The following is a 19,797-nucleotide window of genomic DNA, read 5'->3' on the forward strand; positions in this document are numbered from 1 at the left end:
CATTTATCCTCTCTCTCAGTTTTAAAGTTGAATGTTTAAGGGTATTTTTAAACTCTTTGATATCAGAAAAAAAGAAGCCGAAGCTGGACTGTCTTAGGACTTTGTTACACACACACACACACACACACACACACACACAGAGTCAGCACCATAAAAATTCTCAGGGTTGAAGGCATGTAGACTGTGTTTAATAAATCTCTACAAGGAAATATGCATGACGACCACTGGTGTTAAAAGCTATTGCAGCCAGTGAGGTTGTGGTGGGCAAAAAAGTGAAAAGAGAGAATTCTCTGCCTACTGCATAGCTCTCTAGACAATGTGACTCAATCGTTCTTTCTCTCTGCAGACCCTTATCTTCCCTCTGACCAATTTTAGCTATGAAGTGTTTATCAGGAATAATTTAGTTAATACGGTAAAATGAAATATATATGCTTGACAATAGTTTTTAATATTCACTTTATAACTGAATTTCTATTCCTTATTTTAACAATCGATAGTTGCCTTTAGCAATATATTTAAACCCAAGAATCCTTCAATATTTGGATGAATACAGGTGATCTTTCTCTGTGCACTGGTAACTTTGAGGCAGCCTAAATAATTTTTATTATAAAATACTTTCCTTTTTGTTTCATCTCAGTATAAACTACAAGAATGAGAGGAATTTCAGCAAGCATCCCCAGCATAAACTATTTCAGGAGATCTTTACAGCCTTGGTGAAAAATAGACTCATATGCAGGTAAGATTATCGCAGGAAAGACAGACAGACATTTACCCAAGAATGGCATATTTTATATCTCTTGCATATGTTTTGAAGCAGTTTACAAGATTGAATACAACATACTTAATGGGTTATATAGAGCAAAGGTCATTTAGAAGGATGTGAATGATAGGCATGCAGATAATCTTGTTAAAATCATCCTGGTTAGGTACTGAATTTAGCTGAATTTTATGATAAATAAGGTAAAATGAGAAAACACCCAAGTTACACTGTTTTTCTTATTTTGAGTTTGGATTCTCAAGAGGAGTTTATTTCCTGGGTCCTTATGTAAGAGACATCTGGTAAAACTTGCCAACATCTTCACAGTACATTTCTATGGTCTACATAGGAACGAATTAAGTGGGCTGCCCCAGCCTGGACCTCAGGGAAAGGATGAGCGTATACCATTCAGCCACAACCTGATGATGATGTTACATCTCAGGGTCAAAGCAAATTTCTTTCTTTTGCTTGCCTTTGTCTTGACACAGATGCAGTGTGGGACTGTAGAGAAGGATTAGTTAGCAAGTCTTCTAGATTCGCTCTTGCAAATATGAGGGGTTTTTAGTGAGCCATTGACTGCTGCCAGCTCTCATTTTAAGCAAACCAGAACGGTTAGAAAATTCAATCCTGGCTTTCCTGCTGCCAGGTATGAAGGAGGCTTCCAATTTTCTGTCATAATTGGACCTGGCCTTCTACTCTTCCCAGGAGGCCCAGACTCTCTCTCCACAAGCACTTGCTAAAAAAAATGCCTATGAAAACTTCGAATTTTCCCCACTACTTTGAGACTTGATTGAAATATCTGAATTTTCTCCCAGTTAGATGAGAAAAAAATTACTCCTATTGTGGAAAATAAGAGAAACAATGATAATTTAATGCTTTGACCAAAATAAAACTCTGACAGTCCAGTGCAATCAATGACTTTAAGTAGAACATCATCTCAATGGGTCCTCCATGATGAATCAGCTACTAAATACATGCCTAAGTGGTGACTTAATGATTTGATCATTAAGACAGAGTTATTTAGTGTTACGTATTTAAGTACTAGGCGGTGACTACTATATATGCTGGTTTAGTTTAAAGCAACCCAGGATTGGAATCACAATTGTCATACCTTTGAGTTTAGTTTAAGCGGAGGATTATTAAACTGGCTCAGATGATACAAGAAGTCTAGGATCTTTACCAAAGTTATGTAATTGGGTCAGTGCTCAGTTCTTGACAGTATATGCTAAGATTGTTGAAAGATTAATGAACATCGCAAAGGACCCAAGGTTGTTCTGGGCTGTTTCTTCTCAAGCTTGAACAGAGTGAAGCAATAGTCCATAGCAGAATAATTATGTCTGAGTTGGTATTAGAAAATGAAGTTATTTCATTTGTTTTGAAGATAACTATTGTGGACTCTTCAAGGGATGTTCAGTAGGCTATTCGTCAGGTCGGTACTTTGGGAAAGGAAGCAGAGTTTCTATATTAAAAATGTAGAGACCTCACTATGTCCCTGCACTGAAGGCACTAGATGCAGATATTATCAGGGAAAATAACTGGGCAAGGGTTGGCATCCAACAGTTGAAAAAGATCTTAATAATTCCCAAAGGGATCTCTTGTCAGGACCTTTTCAACTTCTTAGTGATTAACGAGGCATCTTATATTGGATGGCATTACTGGCTTGCAATATGAGCAGTCCCTGGAAATCTTCAGTCCAGGAAGAGATGATTATAGATCTCTTTGCTTTCATAGTACCAGAAGGAATTTAGGAATGTCGAACATCAAGAGCATCTTTTTATGTCATCCTTTGGCTGCTGACAGATTGGTATGTTCAGTTCTATTCTAAAAGCAGGGCTGAGAAAAAGATGACTTAAGTCTAATGGTCTTCCATTGTTTCTCACCCCATATAACCTTGCTAAGTTGGCCAGAATTACATTTTCTTTTTCCTTAAACTTTAGAATTAGAGAAGAATTACATCTCATGGCCTTTTCTGGTATAGCTTCCTATCCCCTTTATTTGTGAACATCAGAGTTAGTGTTGACTGGAAGGCTTGGATTCAATTCATTAAAAAGATTGTTGAGCATCTACTATGTGCAAAGAAGAGAGAGAGTGCAAATGGCAGAGAAGTAAGAGTGGACGAATATACAAAGATGAATAGGACGTGTGGTCCTTTTCTTTCTAGGGACTCAGAGTCTGCTATGGTCAGCTACACAGTTATCCACTTTCTCAGTATAAGGGAAAATGTGCTAAATAGAAAATATATTAAGACCACCAAAGGCTGGACGAGATTGGAGGGTGTGGACTTCGATCTTTGATCCAATTCTGTTCATAGACAAGATTGGAATGTTCGGAATGTTACGCCATTCAATTTTAACTCAAGAATATGGCTGATTGGGAATTTAGTCTAATCTGTGAAGTGGGAGCCCTTTCCACTCCTCTCTGGATTTATGCCCAATGGGTGTTGTTCTCGTTTCTCTTCTGTTTTACTCTGCCCAGCTGTAATCTTCCCCTAAACCACATAGCTGGAAGCCTCCTTTCTGGGTTCTTTCTCTAAGTTTGACCTGTGATTACCCCTTGTTCTCAGACATGAGATTGCCAGGTGGCATCTGAAACGAAACAGGACTTGTTAATCTGGAGTCAGATAAAGTAACACTGCAAACACTCCATGGTAGATCTCAAAGGGCAAGTGAAGGCATTGCCTCTGGATCTGAGGTTACCCCTGGTTACACGTGGTAATGAATCTTGATGTTCCGACAAGGTTTTGGAAGCCAATTTTGATCTTCCAATTTTTCTTTCTGTTATAACGTCATTTGTCTATGGTAGAGTCTGCTGTTAGAAAATAAATCTACCTCTTTTTTTCTCATCTGGAGGAAAGTACAAAGAAAGTACAAAGGGTGCTTGGTATCCATGAGGTTGTTATGAGGTTCTGTAGAGAAGTAAAAGTTGTCACAAAATTGACATATTTCCCAGTTAACTGACCACTTATAAAATTGACCTCTACTCAGATATCTCTTCTGTGTGTCTGTTTCTCTGAGCTCCCTCTCTGTTCGTCCATTCCTAGGAAGGTGAGAGGAAAGGACCAGAAGTTAGGATGCAGAGGCAATATCTTCATTGTCTTGATTAACTTCTTAAAATATACGAAGTTGATGAAGAGATGCTTTTTCTGTGATTTTATCTCATCGGGTAGTAGAAAGGCCAAAAGGGGACTTTGAAGGCTCCCTCCTTGTCTAGGAAAAGAGAAGCCTGGTCACCTTGTTAAAGTCTGTCAGATAGTTCAAACCTCCCTGGAGAGGTTCCCAAAGTTTCAGATTTGGGTTTTCAGGTACTTAAAAAAAAACTTGTAATGGCCAGGGTAAAATTCTAGTTCCTTAACTAGTTCATAGAATTCTTTGAGATCTTGTTCCTTCTTGGCCTTATCTCTTGATTCTTCCCACTGCATCCTTTGGGCTCACCAAGGTCAGAGCGACCACTCATTGTTCTTGTAAAGTTAATCTCTTACGTCTGGCCTATGCTCATCCTTGCCTAAAGCCTACTGCCCCTCTTCTTTCCCTTCCTGAGTGTTCTGGCCCCTCAACTGGCCCTGTCCTCCCATGGTTCTGGGCCTGTGTCCCTCCCCACTACACACTGAGTTGAAAGCAGGACTTGAATCTTTTATCCCCAGGATCTTTTATCCCCAACTGAAGCCATTGACGCTGGTTTTATTGGAGATCATGGAGGCTGAGAGTCTTCATAAAGTAGAATTTCTTTGCATTAAATTGTTTTATCACTGTAAAGAGTCTGAAAAATACAGAAAAATATAAAAAATGAAAATTTATCCTTTATATCACTCTTAGAAAGAAATACATGATCTCTTGTTATATTTTCTTCTAATCTTTTTTTCTTTAATTCTATGCTTTTTTCCTCCTCAACTTCTATGAGAGATTATTATGCACATACAAAATTGTATTCTGCTTTTATTTAGAGTAGAGTTTTTAAAAAAACTGGATCATTGGCTAAGAATCCTTTATAATCTTGTCATTTTGTTCCGCTTTTGCCTGAAGTTTTATAACCTTAAATGTATAAAGGAAGAAAATAAACATCAAGAACTTGGGATCTCATGTAATCCTCAAGTAAGAATGATGATTCTTCTTCTTCCCATAACTTAACCTGGAGCAAATATCTAGCTCTTACATTTTTATTTCTCCTGAAATGTTATTTAGAGTTTATTCCAAACTTAAAATGTGTACACACACACACACACACACACACACGTGTATATATACACAGAAAACAGCATCTAATTATAGAGGTGGAATGGACCCTGAAATAAAAATTTAGCCCAGCCTCTTTTGATAGATGAAGTAGCTGAGAGGTTAGGGACAAGCCCTGGGTCCCGCAGCAAATCTTGAATGGTATTCTTTTCTCCTCTGCCTCGCTGATTACCTGATTCTTTATTTATCCAACTATATTTAAATTTTGTGTTTAGTTTCGCTCCACAGAAAATTATCATTTCAATAATCATGTTCTCTCTTTTTCACTATTTACTGCTTCTTGCGAAACTCATTCACTCAGATGTGTAAGAAGCATGAAATTAAAATGTTTCCACCTTCTCAGGAAAGGACTGCTTGTTCCTTGGCCACATGTAACCACTAGAACCAGTTTTAACCTGGCCAAATCAATAAATGGCAGTTTACCATCAGTACATGAGCTTCTGAAAACTGGGCAATAAGCGACAGACACATATGTTCCAGAAACCACATTCGCACGGCTAAAATCAACCGATCTCCAAACACTCCCATTTATGAAACTCGTCCCATCCTGGAACTGCTCTATGAGCTTTGCTCTGAGAGACTGTGCCTTATCAGTATATGTCTCTCTCGCTGGCAGTTTGTCCTTTGTTTCACTTATTGATTGGTGGACCCCTTCATTGGGCATCTCAAAGTTAACTTGCCCAGTAGGACTTCTGATTTTTCTCACTCTACTTGCCTTCCCTTCAGCTTTAATCTTCCCCACCTATTAACCTAGTCCCAGCTGCTGTCACCTCCTGCTTGGCCTGTTTCAGAAGGCTAACGGGGCTCCCTGCTTTGATCCTTGGCTCCCTAAACTGTTCTTAACACCATATCCAAAAGGATGCTTTCAAAATCTCTGTCAGATCATGTCAGTCCTCTAAAAGCCTTCCAGTGACTTTCCAAAATAAAAAGTCCCAAGTCCCTATTTGTAGTCTACAAAGCCCTGCAGATCTGGCTCCTGCTAGCTCTCTCTGACTTCAATCCTGTCACTCTGCTCCAGCCCCATGGGCACCTTTTCCTTTCCTTGTACAAACCACCACACCCCCTGCTCAGGGTTAAGTAACTTGTTATTCGTACCTAGACTCTCTCTTCAATGCTCAGATGCTAATCTTATCAGAGAACCCTGCTGGTCCTAAAATAGCATCCCCCCGTCCACTCACCAGACCCTTAACCTTTGTAGTTCTACACTGGTCACCACCTGATATACATTTTTTATGTGTGTGTGTGTGTGTGTGTGTGTGTGTGTGTGTGTGTGTGTGTGTATTATCTATCTTCTTTAGAAGGTAAGCTTTATGAACACAAGTACGTGCTTTTGTCCTGCGCTGTATCCCTGGGTGTGTAACACCGCCTGGCTCCTAGTAGGTGATTAGTAAATATTGGAAAGTGTTCTACCTCTGAAACTTTCATCAACTATGTAGAAGAAACTCCCAGAAGACAGTCTTTTCTGCTCACTAGTTCTCTGAGTTTAGGGACCAGCATGATTCATTGGACGGACTGCTGACTGGGTGCCCGTTCTGGGATAGGTTTGGTGGGAGACACAGAGGAAGAACAAAGACCCATTAATAATAATGGAACAAGTCAGTGAAGATTCTTTGAATATTAATTTGTGATTAATTTCTTCCTATTCTTATTTCTAGGTTTTACATGTCCTTTTTGATGTTAATTCTATTTTTTTCAACTATATAAAAAAAATAGGGCTCTGTCTTATGAATTTGAGGTAGTATTTATTTTGAATCAGGCTTGAATTCTTCCAATTTAAAATTTTGAGTCAAAGGTGGAAGTTTTTTCTTTTTGTCGTTTTTGTTGTTTGTGTTAATGAAAACAGAGCTACAACGTGGAAAGGGAAATCTAAATAACACCTTACTATGAAGTCGCTGCTTATTCGGAGTGAAGGACAGAGGGAAGCGTGTTACAAATGGGGAGAGAGGCTGTAACCTCTGGCATTTGCATCAACCCCGGATAACCCCGGACCACTTGACTCTCTCATTTATCTTGGTGCTTGCAGCGTTATTCAATATTCAGTACCATCGTGTCGTGACCAATTTCTACATGAAGCTCTCACATCGCATATTGTTTTTTTCCACTGTGCAAGGCGAAACCCCAAGTACCCTTTTCTCCTTTCAAATATTGTGTCTCTGGTGATATTATTTTTCCTTCTCTTTTTATATTGATAGAGAGTGGCATCTGATGCTGAAAGTGATATGGCAGGTGGTCATAGACAAAGGCCGTGGGAGTTGGTCACGCTGCCATGTATTAATAGTCCTGTGAAAGCAGTGGCAAAAGTGCAGTCACAAGAGGGGTTACGTGTTTGCCAGCTTATGAATCTGCCACTGTGTGGTTGCTATATTGGGACGCGTCCTCCAGGGAACCACTGTCTTCACAGACAGACAGGCTTTTCAAGCTGCCTTAAAGGATCCTCCCCCGCCTCCCACTGTGCTGAACACTCCTGTTCCCATAGTAAACGTGTTTGAAGAGTCACTTTCTCTTCAGTCTTCCCTCGTGTAGGGCCCAGGTGGAGGGGAGGAAAGGCGGGAGCAGTGTCCCGGGAGTCAGGGGCCAGCTCTGCACTTCCGTGCAGCCTGGGGCCAGTCACTGCAGCCACAGTTGCCACCTCAGTAAAGCAAAGGCACCCGTCTTTACGATCTGTCCCTTTTCCTCTCTGTAATTCTCTGGTTGCACTAAGTTGTGTGTTTTCTAGTCCTCCAGCTCTTGGCAAACAGAGAGATATGTCATCTTATGGAACACGTCATTCTAGAGCTCCATGCCATGTGCCCGTTCTCGTAGGGGGGTTCCGGGCTGGGGGCCAAAGAGGGAATGATTGCTCCTTCAGAGGTCAGTGCTCAGAGGGGAGAAGCCAGAGGACTCAGGCACCAGGAATTCTATTTACATTTAGAATAGCAGAGGCCAGAATCGTGGAGAAATATTAATAGCTTTTGGCTTCAGTTCCAAAACTGCAAAAGAAAAAAAAAAAATAAGCCAGTTGCTTGGAACAGAACTTTCAGCACTGAAACTTTTCTGGAACTCTTCATTTATTACACTCCATTAATAGTTAAAAAAAAATGAAACCTATCATGGAATTTTTATCATAGGCTAAAATAGAGGAGGAAACAAAAAGTTTTTGTATTTGTTTTAATATGAAAAACACTGGAAAAGGCCATGAACTTCACTCATGAAGATTATGTATAGTTAGGGAAAATACCAAGTGCACACATATTTGTAACATGAATAATCTCTTACTATGTCCCATGGCTTTTCCTTTTAAATGATGAAAAGCAATCAGCATTCATCCTCATTAGGTTGCCAGCAGCTGCTGCGACTTGATCATTATTTCTGTTAGGTCTCTGGGATGTAGCATCCTTGCACACTACGCGCTACCTTCAGCTAACCCCACACCTGAAAGGAAAAGTCATTTTGTGCCGTCTCCCTACTTATAAAGGTTAAAGGTAGACTATTCTGTCTGTAATGGGAGCCTCAGGATACCCATATCCTTACAAGTGTTCCCATAGGTTTAAAATTCAAAGTGTTTTTTTTTTTTCAAATTGACATTATTTTTCCCAATGTAAGGAATTCAGGATGAGCTGCAGTGCAGCTTCCCAGTGCAGCCCTGGATAGTTCTGCCTGGCTGGTAGCCCTGGGGTGTGTTAAGTCGTGCCCTTATTTTCAGAAGAAACTGAGTTTTGCCTCCACAGCAAAGATGTTACTGTCATGTGCCTGGACCAGAGAAGGACTGTGGAGATGACTGCAGCTGTGGTGGACAGCTCCTGTCAGGAGCTTTAGTAATGGCAAGAAGTATAATTCTCAGCCAGCGATGCCCTTGGGACACCTTACTCAACCTCTCCGCACTGAACCAGACTTCTGCTAGGGGCTCTCATCTGTAAGGAGAACTCTAACATCCTGGGAATATAAGGCTATGGGAAAAGCGTATTTACCAACCTCCTTCTCATGAGCCAAATCTTAGTAGATGGATGGAATGGTGAGTGGCTTGAGATAGAGTGTGGGATGGGGTAAGGGGTGACAGCTCCATGGCAGTAACTACAAATGTTCGTTCTGACTTTGAGGAGGGTGAGGCTTGTGCACTCAGGTCTGAAATGTGCAGGTTTGGGGGCAGAGTTGAATTTCTCAGGATTGTAGAGGAGGCAAAGATGAATTCTGACACTAAAGATTAACCTGGGACAAGCCAAGTGAGGCTTGGCTTAGATACACAGCTCAAGTTAATGCTCTACTGGATGGAGGGGTAGGTCTTTAAAGTACTCTAACCTTGCTGGATGCGCAAGCAGCTCTGCTGTGGAGGTGAGAGAGGGTGGGAGAAATTATATGGAGTCTAATCTGGAATAGCTTCCACTGGCTTCCTCAGTTTTTCTTGGCTAGGAATAGAATAACAGACACTGTTTATTTTAGATTTCTGTTAACGTTTGCACCAAGTGCTACTGTTGGGCTAGCTTAGAGGGCATTGTGAGACAAGCGTCCCCTGGCAGAGCTCATCTTCCACAATGATTCAGACAGCGCACACAATAGCAAGTTCTGCTGCTTGCCAGTGCTCAGCCTTCCTTCTTACTTCAGGAGTCCACACTGTGCTGTACTGGTGGCTTCTGCACCACTATATACGCTTCGGTTAGAACAACTGCATGTGACTGCCCTGGTGTCACGTCATAGGGCATACTTCTAATTCTCTGGGAGGTTCCAGTGTTAAAAGTCACAGAAAGCAGTCATGGGAAGCACCTAAGGCATGTACACCCAAACTGCCCACTGAAGTGCCTTAGGGCTTCAGAGAACCCCTGGGGTGCCATGGGATCTTTTAAATTTTCAGGGAAAACAGTGATACACAACATCCATCCGACATGGTGCAAACAACTTAAGGTAGTTTATGATTTCCACATTAGGCTTATGCTATCTTCTTTAGATGATGGCATAGCTTTCTGAAGCCAGGTTTCCATTTGCTACCATAAAAAGCAGATGGAAGAGGACGCAAAGATGCTGGTGTCTGATCTGATTCCAAGGCTCGAGAAGTCATTTAGTGTCCACAGGTGCACATATCCCATTAATACATAAATGTGGTTATTTAAGGATAACATAAAATGTTTTTCTTTTAATGTGTGTGTATTATTTTTCAAATGAATGTTAAGTTATTAAGGTGTACATTCTTAATAAGTCGAGCCTAATTATTGGAGCTTCTAGTTATTTCTTTTAGTCAGGGGCTCCCTGGCGTCAGTAAGGGCTCTGTGAACCAAATAATTTGAGGGACCTCTACTTACAGTGATAATGATGATTTATGTGATTTATGTGTGTTTTGCATTAAAATGGGTCAAGTGTTCAAGTCCCAAATAACAGTCCCCACTGCAGATTAAGTTTGAAATAAACTAATGCTATTCCCTTATATTTTCCTTATTCCGCTCCAGAGCCTTGCGTTGTTCACTGGTCTTTTAAACATGCACAAACATGTTCTCTCTTGTTTTCTTCTTTCAGAGAGTGGGTTAATCGAGCCCCATCTATTCATTTTCTGAGAGTGTTAATCTGTCTGAGACTACTAATGAGGGATCCATGTTATCAGGTTGGTTGGAAAAAATAAAAATATTTTTTACTTGTGATGAAGATGAAATAAAAAACGGGTGGGCTTTCTTTTGAAGCAGACCATGTTAATTTTCTTTTCTCTCTCACAACTCGGAACCTTCCAAATTTGGGAAATATCTCATCTGCTATTTAAAAAGATAGGAGAGAAGTGATGTATGGGGACAAAAAAATCTGTACATTTCTACAATATGACCTGTGGGATTATGTGGGTTACACATTGGTCTATGTTTTCATCATTACCCGTCATTTTAAAACACAGGCAGTTCACGGAGGTGTACGCTCGGTCACACCTTCAAGCATATTCCAGACTGTGCAGCTCGCTAGGTCCAAGTCAGCAGTGACACGTGGGGGCCTTCCCATGGGGCACCAAAGGTAACCAGTCGGAGGGGCAGGGCCTGCAGCTTCAGCAGTTACTTCAGCGGCCATGTGTTTCCCAAAGTGCATCCTACGCTCCTGAGTAAGAGGTGAGGAAGGGGCCTTGCACTTATCTCAGATGAAGCTTCTGAGGTCAAGAATATTTTCCTTCTCTCACTAGTTAGTCGAATGAGCTGCCTCTAGTTTAGTGCCTCTCAGACTTCAATGTGCAGATGAATCACCTGGGGATCGTGGAGATGCAGATTCTGATTCAGTGGGGTTACCCTGAGGCCAAGATGCTGCATTTCTAACAAGCTTCCAGGGGATGCTGATGCCACTGGTCCATGACCCACAATTTGGCAAGAACTTTGTTCTTTAGCAGTGAGACTCTAAAGAAAAGCTTACCTAACACTTCACCTGGACCTCTAAGGTTATTCTTTCTAGTCCCAGCTGCAAGATAGCGGCTTATGTAAACTTTGTGTCTCAGAAACACCCAGAGGACTTAAAGATTGCTGAGGTCCACCCCCACAGTTTCTAATTCAGTAGGTTTGGGGAGGCCTAATAATCTGCATTTCTAACAAGTTCCCAGGTGACGTAATGCTGCTGGTTTGGGAACCACAGTTTGAGAACCATTGTCCAAAAGCCAAGGTTGCTTATTAATCATTATTGTTTCTTCTTACCAAAGTTAAATATCTAAAGAGTGTTCTTATTCATATATACTTCAATAATTTTCACAGATTATTGTTTGTTTTTTTCCCATAAGAACTATCTCCTTTTATGCCCTGTTCTGATAAGCTACTAGGAAGCTCAGGCCACTCTGAAGATCTTTTATTCTGGATTTGATTTTATTGGTGAATTATTATCTGAGTCAAATGGGTCTCCTTTCATTATCCCAATAGCCATCTTTTCCAGACTTAGTACTTAAAGTGTTGTGATACTAGCCAGCTACAGAGCCTGCTCTGATTTGAGTCTTCTGAGAGTCATGGGGGCTCCGCATCTTTCAGTTAGAAGAATCACCCCCTTAGTCCTTCTGTAGTCTAAACTGGCTTTGGGCATTCGAATATGGGACTCAGGGAATATACCCTGATCGCTTTCTGTCCTGGTCACTCACACATTTCTGGGAGTTTTCCATTTTCCTCATGACCAACCATACAGAACCCTGTGTGTTCCATGCATTTCTGAGCTGCCATTTGCAATGCTGTGTGGGTCACATGTAATAAGGGTAGACCACAGGTTCTACTTTGCCTGGATCAGTCCCAGTATGTGCTCATTGTTTCTATTTAATTATTCATAGCACCCTCTTTTATTCTCCAGCATGTCTCAGTTTGGATAAGAACATTGTATATATAACATTAATGAAAGTGTCCATGGAGGAGGTGGATTTTTAGCAGGAGATATTATTTTTTGACTTACAGGAATTAGCAAAAAGTTTGCCTTAGAGATATTCTCTTTGTTTAATTGGGTCATGCTCTGCTGATCACCATCTGAAGTATTGCTTTTCTTAATCTAGTTCTTAATGGATTGGGACAGGGTTCACTGCTCTCTAAAGGAAAGAATTCAGCGACAACTTGATTTATGGGATTTTGTGACCAAAACACATATTAAACCGTATCTCTCCCCCATTGCCAGTCTTTCCATAGAAGGGGATGCTCTCCAAACCTCTCCTCCTGGCACTCTTTCTGCAAAGAAGAGTATGTGCTCAGGCAGTTTGTTTAACAGCTTAACTCGCCAAGAACTGTTGGCCCAAGTCACAAAGCTGTGCTGGGGTTTTACGACAATGTATGACGGTGAATCTCAGTGAGCCAGCACCGTAGCTCGAAATGCCTTTCCTTGCCTGCCGAATCAGTGTTGCAGGCTCCACAGTGTCTGTTCTGACCATCTCCACTTCTCATGACCATCCTCCGCACCCTCGCCCCTGTCATTCTCATCACATCACATCGTCTGTTTTACAGGGAAAACGAACACCACCCCAGAGGTGCTCTCTTATTTCTCTCTTCTCTTTTGCTTGAAATATTTGGATTATCATGCAACTTTAGTTCTCTTTTTGTTTTGAAAGAAATATCCCTCCTCCTTGCCAAGGCTTACCCCTCCATCTATTCTCTTTCTTATGGTCAAGTGGCTCTCTTTCTATTTTCATTTATCAGAAAAGTGCCCCCTTTTTGAGCCAGATATCCCTTCAAATCTTCCACATTACCTTCATTGCTACATTTTTTAAAGGTCAGGATATGTTTTCGAAATGCACTTTCTATCTGGACTGATGTATTGCATAAGCTGCACATTGAATTCTGTGTACAAAGTTCTCTCTGGAAGCTATTTATATAGATCACAGTGTGCCATGCTTCACTCATCATTCCTGGACCCAGAGGTTGCAAATCGGTGGCTCGTAGATTGGATTTTGCCCGCCAGTATACAGAGTCGTCAATATGTGCTTAATTCAGAGTCCCGCAAGACAAGACTGGATGGACTGAAAGAGAAGCCATTTTTGAAGATGTAACTGCTTAGAGTTTTCCATAATTAATGGAAGACAGGTATCATTGGAGTCCCAAGCAAGATAATGATAAAGGCCCACCTGGACTCACGATAGTGAACCTATAGCACATCACTTATCAAAGATAGAGAGACAATCTGAAATCTGAACTACAATTGCATTAGAAACCACAATAAGAAGGTGGTCCAGCTGAGCAGCCCAGCTCAGTGCTTGCCCTCCCCAGCTTCCCTTTAGCCCCCACACCCCTTTAACCACGTTTTCTGTTTGCCTGCACTGATCCTGTGAACCTCTAGCTCTTCCTCGGCATTTTTTATGTCATTGTTCTGCTTTCCTAAATGTTAACCTTTCCAGAGTTCTCTTCTTTGTCATCTTCTTCCCTATCTTCCTCCAACTATCATTTTTTGTTGTTGTTGTTGCTGTCATTATTCTTTGCCCACAAACACATATCTCCATTCTCCAACATTTCCCTTAATTTAAGCCCCAAATTTCCAGGGATATGTTGGACAGCCATCTCAATGTCACAGGTCTCTGAAACATTTTCAGGGGTTCAACAGCATGAAAACTATATTCAAAATAATGCTAAGATATTATTTGCCTTCTTGCTGTCACACTCTTACAAGTGTACAGTGGGGTTTTCGGGAGGCTGCTGAATGTGTGATGATGTCGTGGCTCTGATGGCTGATGGAACATGTGCTTGTGTGTTCTCATGTTTAATTTCCAATATGGTATATATAAATAGATATAACCCATATAAACAAAACTCTTTGGGGTTCTAAGTCATGTTAACGAGCATAGAAGGGTACAGAGACCAAAGAGTTTGAGAACCGCTGTCGTAGCACATTGACTCGAAACCACTGTTGTAGCACATTGACACTCAATGACTTGAAAATGGACCGCAATTATTCCTCTCCCCTTGAACCTTCAAAATCATTTCTTGACTCTTTCCTTGGTACCACCTTTCCTCCATACTCCACAGTAGGAAACTTTTACTCGTTCCTACAAATGTAATATGCCAGACCTTTTAGAAGAGTAGTTACTATTGCACCTGGGATGATAAGTTAAAGGCCAGTGCACAAAGGGTCCTTAAAACTGATAGAGATTTAAGGTGGAGTTTTAAGTAGCAGTGTGGAGCTACTGATAGGTTTTGAACAGAGGAGTAACATGATCATGTTAATGATTCAATGTCAGAGGCCCGCTGCAGTGTGTTCGGCATTGATTTAGTTGCCGAGTAGTTTTAGGATGAGAGTGTCTCATGGCACTGACATTTTTGTCCGTGGTAAAAAATAAGTGATGTCCTAACAACAACTTTTGGCATTGCAGTGTGCTCATTTTTTTTTTAGACATACTTTGTGTCTGTATTATGTTACTGATCAATTTTTTTTTTTTTTAAAGGAAAAACTCAGAGAATAGGCAGAACAAAGACATTTGTTCACATTTTGCACATTGAACTGAAGGTCAGATTGACCAGGGGACTTCTCCAGGTCATTAGGCTCAGAAGTACAAAACGCAGTCTTGTGACCGTCCAGCCTGTGACCAGGGAGGAAACGCTGAGGTCTGAAAGGGCATGTGGGAGGCACTGCTGCAATCTAAGCATGCAGTCGTATTTGCTTTTCAGATCAGTAACTAGAACTGTTAAACCCAGGTGTGTGCATACCTTGTGGTCTTGCTTTTCTCCAGCGGGATGCTCTCACATATAACCAAAGGAAATATAAGAAATACCGTGGGTCTGTGAGCAGTCTCATGGCCTTGCTCCAGCATTTTCCCGCATGCTCTCCATAGGAGCATGCGGGAAAATGCTTATTTCGTAAATGAAGGGTAAATTCTTGAGTACATAGCAACAAAATTCTCTGAGAATAACAAAGCCTCTTTGCCTTTTTATATTTTATAACAGCGCTTCTCAAACTATGTTCCATAGGAGTTAATAAGTATTTGATGAAAGGATGTGTGCTTCTGTTACTGACGTTTAGAAAAAGTTCCACGCTAGCTCTCCCATTGGAGGCTTGTGGTGTACCTTTCTAAGCCCATTCAGAGGCCACCATCCTTTTGAAGTTTTCCTTGGTCCTCTTGACAGGATCCCTCCTCTGGGGAATCATAGCACTTCATGTATAACTTTCTTATAACACTGACCAAATTCTGTTTGAAATTCCAGTTATTTGTATGTGTACCTTATGCTTGGCCTAAATCTCAGTGAAGGAGGCCTCTGTCATCTACACATTTGTGTCCTTCAGAGAGCCTAAGCCAGGGCTTGTACATAACGGGAATGAAAGAGAAATATTTGTTGAATAAATATGAATAGTTTTAAAATGGTATATTTATTTTTACATGTATAAAATATCTTGCCATAATTAGGGTTAATGTATACAGTATTCTTATGTCCATTAATGATAGCTTTCTAGAGTAAATAGCAATGATGAGAATTCAAATTAGTAGGTAGTTGCAGAATTATTTTTAATTGAGTTATACATGTCCTTCCATTCTTAATTTAAACATGGATATGTTTAAGTGTTTCCAAATTCACTTCACACAGAGTAAAGAAACATTGACCCAGGAGGCCCTGAGAAACTGAGACGCTTTCCCAGCCTGCCCACTCAGTTGGCTTCCTGGTGGAGCTGGATCATTCTCTCTCACACTTACGTACTCATCCCCAGGCATTTCCCAGAATTGGAGTGATGGCTAATGTTTATATTTCAAATAACTTCCTTGTGTGCACGTTAAGTAAGAAGAGAGAGGTCAATACAGTTTTAATCCAATGGGTTAGGGCCACCTGAAATACTTTCGCCTGGAGAAAAGTGTCAGTGTGGATAACCTGGGGGCATTTGCTATTCAGAGTTGCAAGCTGGTCCCTTTCAAGACTCCAACTTCCCACCCCTTCTCTTCCCCATTTTAGCACTTTTAGTGTCATGAAATGCCTTCTTGTTAGGAATTGGATTTAAAGATCTGTGTCAGGAGACTTTTTGCAACAATCATCCTTTCATTGGTTTAGAGTATAGGTTTAGTAAGACCATTAGCGTAATCATTTTAAGAAGAAGCCCTATAGTCTAGTCTACTACTACAGCAGTGATTCTCAAACTTTACCTGCATAAGAATTCCCTTGGGGTCTCAGTGAAATTCAGTGTCATTCAGTAGGTCTGGGGTGAGTAGAAGAGTTTGCATATCTAGTCAGCTTCCAGGGGAGGCTGATGCTGCTGGTCTGTGGACCTCACTAGGCAGAGACCTAGAGGAAGGCCCTGGGAATTTGGTGATGCTGGATTCTTATCCTGGCTTCTCACTTGGGCGAAATGGTTTACCTTTCCGGATCTTAGTTTTCCTGATCTGCCACATGACATAAAGGGGGTTAGAGACGATACTACCTAACAGTACTTTTCAGCTTTAACATTTTATGACGACATGGGAGGAAGTAAAAAGAATGAGGAGTCAGGCTGTCGTTCTGAGCATACTTACATTCTCTGAATCTCAAACCAATTTTCATTTTTATTAACAGTTTATCTTAAATGTAGTATGAATGACAAGCATTAAAGTTTTCTATATTTACCTTAGAATGTAGGCTTTCAAAAAAATAATTACAGATCTCATGATTTAATAAAGAAATTGCATGTAAAATACACTTTTCTCTCCACCCTCATATTTATGTATGTCCTGTTTTTATTTTATTAGGAAATACTCCATAGCTTGGGCGGTATTGAAAACCTAGCTCAGGTAAGATTCCTTTTGCGGTGGCTGGTCTTGCCTTTCCATTTTATGCCATAGCACTGGGCGAGGATTACATAGGTGTGTGACAGAAGATGGCTTTCTTACCTCAGGCTGCCTGCCAAGGGGAGAAACAGGCAGGGTGTGAGTGCGAGGCAGGATGCTCACGGAGCAGGGTGGGACCCATGATATTTTGTTCTGGCTGAATACGGCTCTCTTTACCCAGCCTGTTGAAATGAGAAAGCGCTATGAAAGGTCACATGTCATTAATTAATAATGAAAAGAGGTAGGCCTTGTCTGGCAGGTCTAAGTCCTCAACATGGCACATCCCAAACGATGGGAGAAAATATTGATTATGAAGATGTTCATAACTTTCTCACAGACACAGAAAACAATTACTGTGCTCACTAAAATATTAGCAAGTAAATGACGCTGTGAGGAATGACCTTGGCTTCATTTATTTTTCAGTCACGTATTTGAGTTTATTAATATGATAAAATGTGGCATGGTACTGTGTCGGAATAGTCTGTTCCCCTAAAACCTATATCATGTACAAAAGAATGATTTTCATAATAAGCAAATGACTCTACAAACTCATTCTGAATTATTAAAGGAAGATTATGTTTAATGGCAATTTAATGTTAAATCTATTTTATTTTTATTCTTGGAAACTTGATACAACATATATGGCTTTTGTTTTTAAGATTTAAAAAAATGGCTGGAGAGTTACCTCATTTAATGAATAGTCTTTCATAAAATTATATTGTAAAGGATCTTCTTGTCCACTTTAACTTCCATTATGTCAGAAATTTATGTGTTTCCCTGAGCCTATTTCTTCTTATTGTAATCAATTAGCTACTGTTAGGGATAATCAGACTTCCCCATAGCCACTTTATTCTTGTTTTTGCTATCTGATTGTTTGCTGATTAGCTATAACTTAGGATGCTGTAAAACATAAGATCAATACAATATATCAGTGTGTTATAAAAATTCTAAAAATGTACATCTAATGATTAAAATTCTACATATTATATGATATTTTCTGCATTTTATTTATATCTTACATTTGGAGACTAAACCACACCACAAACTTATTCATTTACAAGTCATTTTGGGACTTTTGAGAGTTTATACATTCTTTACATGGTCCCTGCCTCAATTTCAGGGCATGGGAAAGAAAGCAGAGAGAATCCAGAAACCCAAACACTTTTTGCACTTAACCAGGCCCAGAAGCACTATTATTTGGTGAATCTGTTACGCCACCTACAGTTCATTTTCAGAAGTGCACAATCTCGTTCCTCACCTGTTTGCCTGTTTTCGATGTCTTCTCTTCTGACTTGCTTGTTGGTTTGGTCCCTGCTGCAGTACATGGAGATTGTGGCCAATGAGTACCTCAGCTATGGAGAGGAGCAGCACAGTGTGGACAAGCTGGTCAACATGACATGTAAGCATTATTGTGGGAACACAGACAACTCTCTGCACTTGCTAGAATAAGCAGTGTGTTGTTTGCAGCAGGAAAAGGAGTACATTGACTATTTATGAGTGTGTCCATACACAATTACAGTGTTGAGAGTCCATGCCAATTGTTATATTCAGTGTCAAAATATACCCAGAAAGAAGACTTTTAGATCACAACTGTGACTTCAAAAAGCCCGATTTCATGTTTAAGAAGATTTTCATCGAGCACAAGCTTTTTTGTTTAATGTGAGAGACTTTTGTAACAGCAAATTTTAGTAAAAATATTTTTTGCCTCCTTTAATTTCTGTTAAAATGTCACAGGCTGTTTAGTTTTCATCTATAAAGCTGGGTTAATAATAATACCTACCTCATAAAACTTGGAACATTCAGAACATAAAAAAGAAAAAAAAGTAATGTGATGACGATAATATGATAATATGGGTCTGTGTGGGTGAGCTCTTCTCTCTCCACTTAGTCTCCTCAGTTTGGAGGCTCTTCCCAGCCCCATCTTCCATCCTCTTCAGGTTTGATGAGCCCTGCTGTTGTGGGATGCTAGCCCATTTTCTTTGTGAACAGGCTGGTTTCCTGTATTCATTTACAGGACAGCACACTGATTCTCAGTTACAGAGAGAGAAGAGCATGTGGTGAGCCCTAGGCACCAGGAAGGTTCTTGGAGAACGACTGTTTCCCTCAGCCGAGGACCCTTGCTAGGTCCATCACATTCCCTGAGCTTCCCTCTCCTCTTTATAAAGTTGAAATCTTTGTAGGGAGGATCTTTGAAGAATAGATTTCACTTTGAACTTGTAATGATGTTAAGGAACTCATATAACTTTATGTGGACTTTATGTTAAATGGAACTCATTTAACTTTGAGTTTTGCCTTTTTTTGCTATCTCTATATTTCATTGTTATAATAGTAATATACAATAAATACTGGTTGAGCTTGAGAGGTAATTCTTGGAGTAAAAAAAATAACCCTAAGCCTCCTCCTTCCAGTGCTCCTTCTGTGTTGTCTGTTTTCCCGTTTACCCTTTTTCTGCTTGCCCATCAATACTTCAGACCTGAGGTTCTATGAGTACTGCTCCCTTTAAGCTCCAAAACCCTGTTTGAGTTGTTTCCTTCCTTTATAGATATTTTTCAAAAACTTGCTGCTGTCAAAGACCAAAGAGAATGGGTCACTACAAGCGGAGCCCACAAGGTGAGTGGTCCTGGAGAGGGGGAGCACTTCAGCTCCATGCG

The 19,797-nt window shown here is 40.5% G+C and overlaps 1 protein-coding gene across 4 annotated transcripts in view; it reads left to right on the forward strand.

Annotated features, from left to right (window-relative positions):
• Nucleotides 1–19,797, forward strand: part of NEK10 (NIMA related kinase 10) — a 186,153-nt gene that overhangs the window by 23,807 nt on the left and 142,549 nt on the right. For 3 of the 4 annotated variants that reach the window (XR_005647358.1, XM_039836712.1, XM_039836713.1), the window contains exons 5-9: nt 638–736; nt 10,468–10,552; nt 17,069–17,110; nt 18,467–18,545; nt 19,689–19,756. Coding sequence is in view for 3 of the 4 variants with exons in the window: in XM_039836712.1 (XP_039692646.1) it covers nt 638–736; nt 10,468–10,552; nt 17,069–17,110; nt 18,467–18,545; nt 19,689–19,756 (373 nt within the window). In the remaining variant the exon portion in view is untranslated. Of the gene's footprint in view, nt 1–637; nt 737–10,467; nt 10,553–17,068; nt 17,111–18,466; nt 18,546–19,688; nt 19,757–19,797 lie in introns of those variants that run through there. The other variant, XM_039836714.1, reaches the window with a different exon arrangement.

This window comes from Pteropus medius, unplaced genomic scaffold, assembly GCF_902729225.1.
Source record: "Pteropus medius unplaced genomic scaffold, Ma_sr-lr_union100, whole genome shotgun sequence".
NCBI classification, from domain to species: Eukaryota; Metazoa; Chordata; class Mammalia; order Chiroptera; family Pteropodidae; genus Pteropus; species Pteropus medius.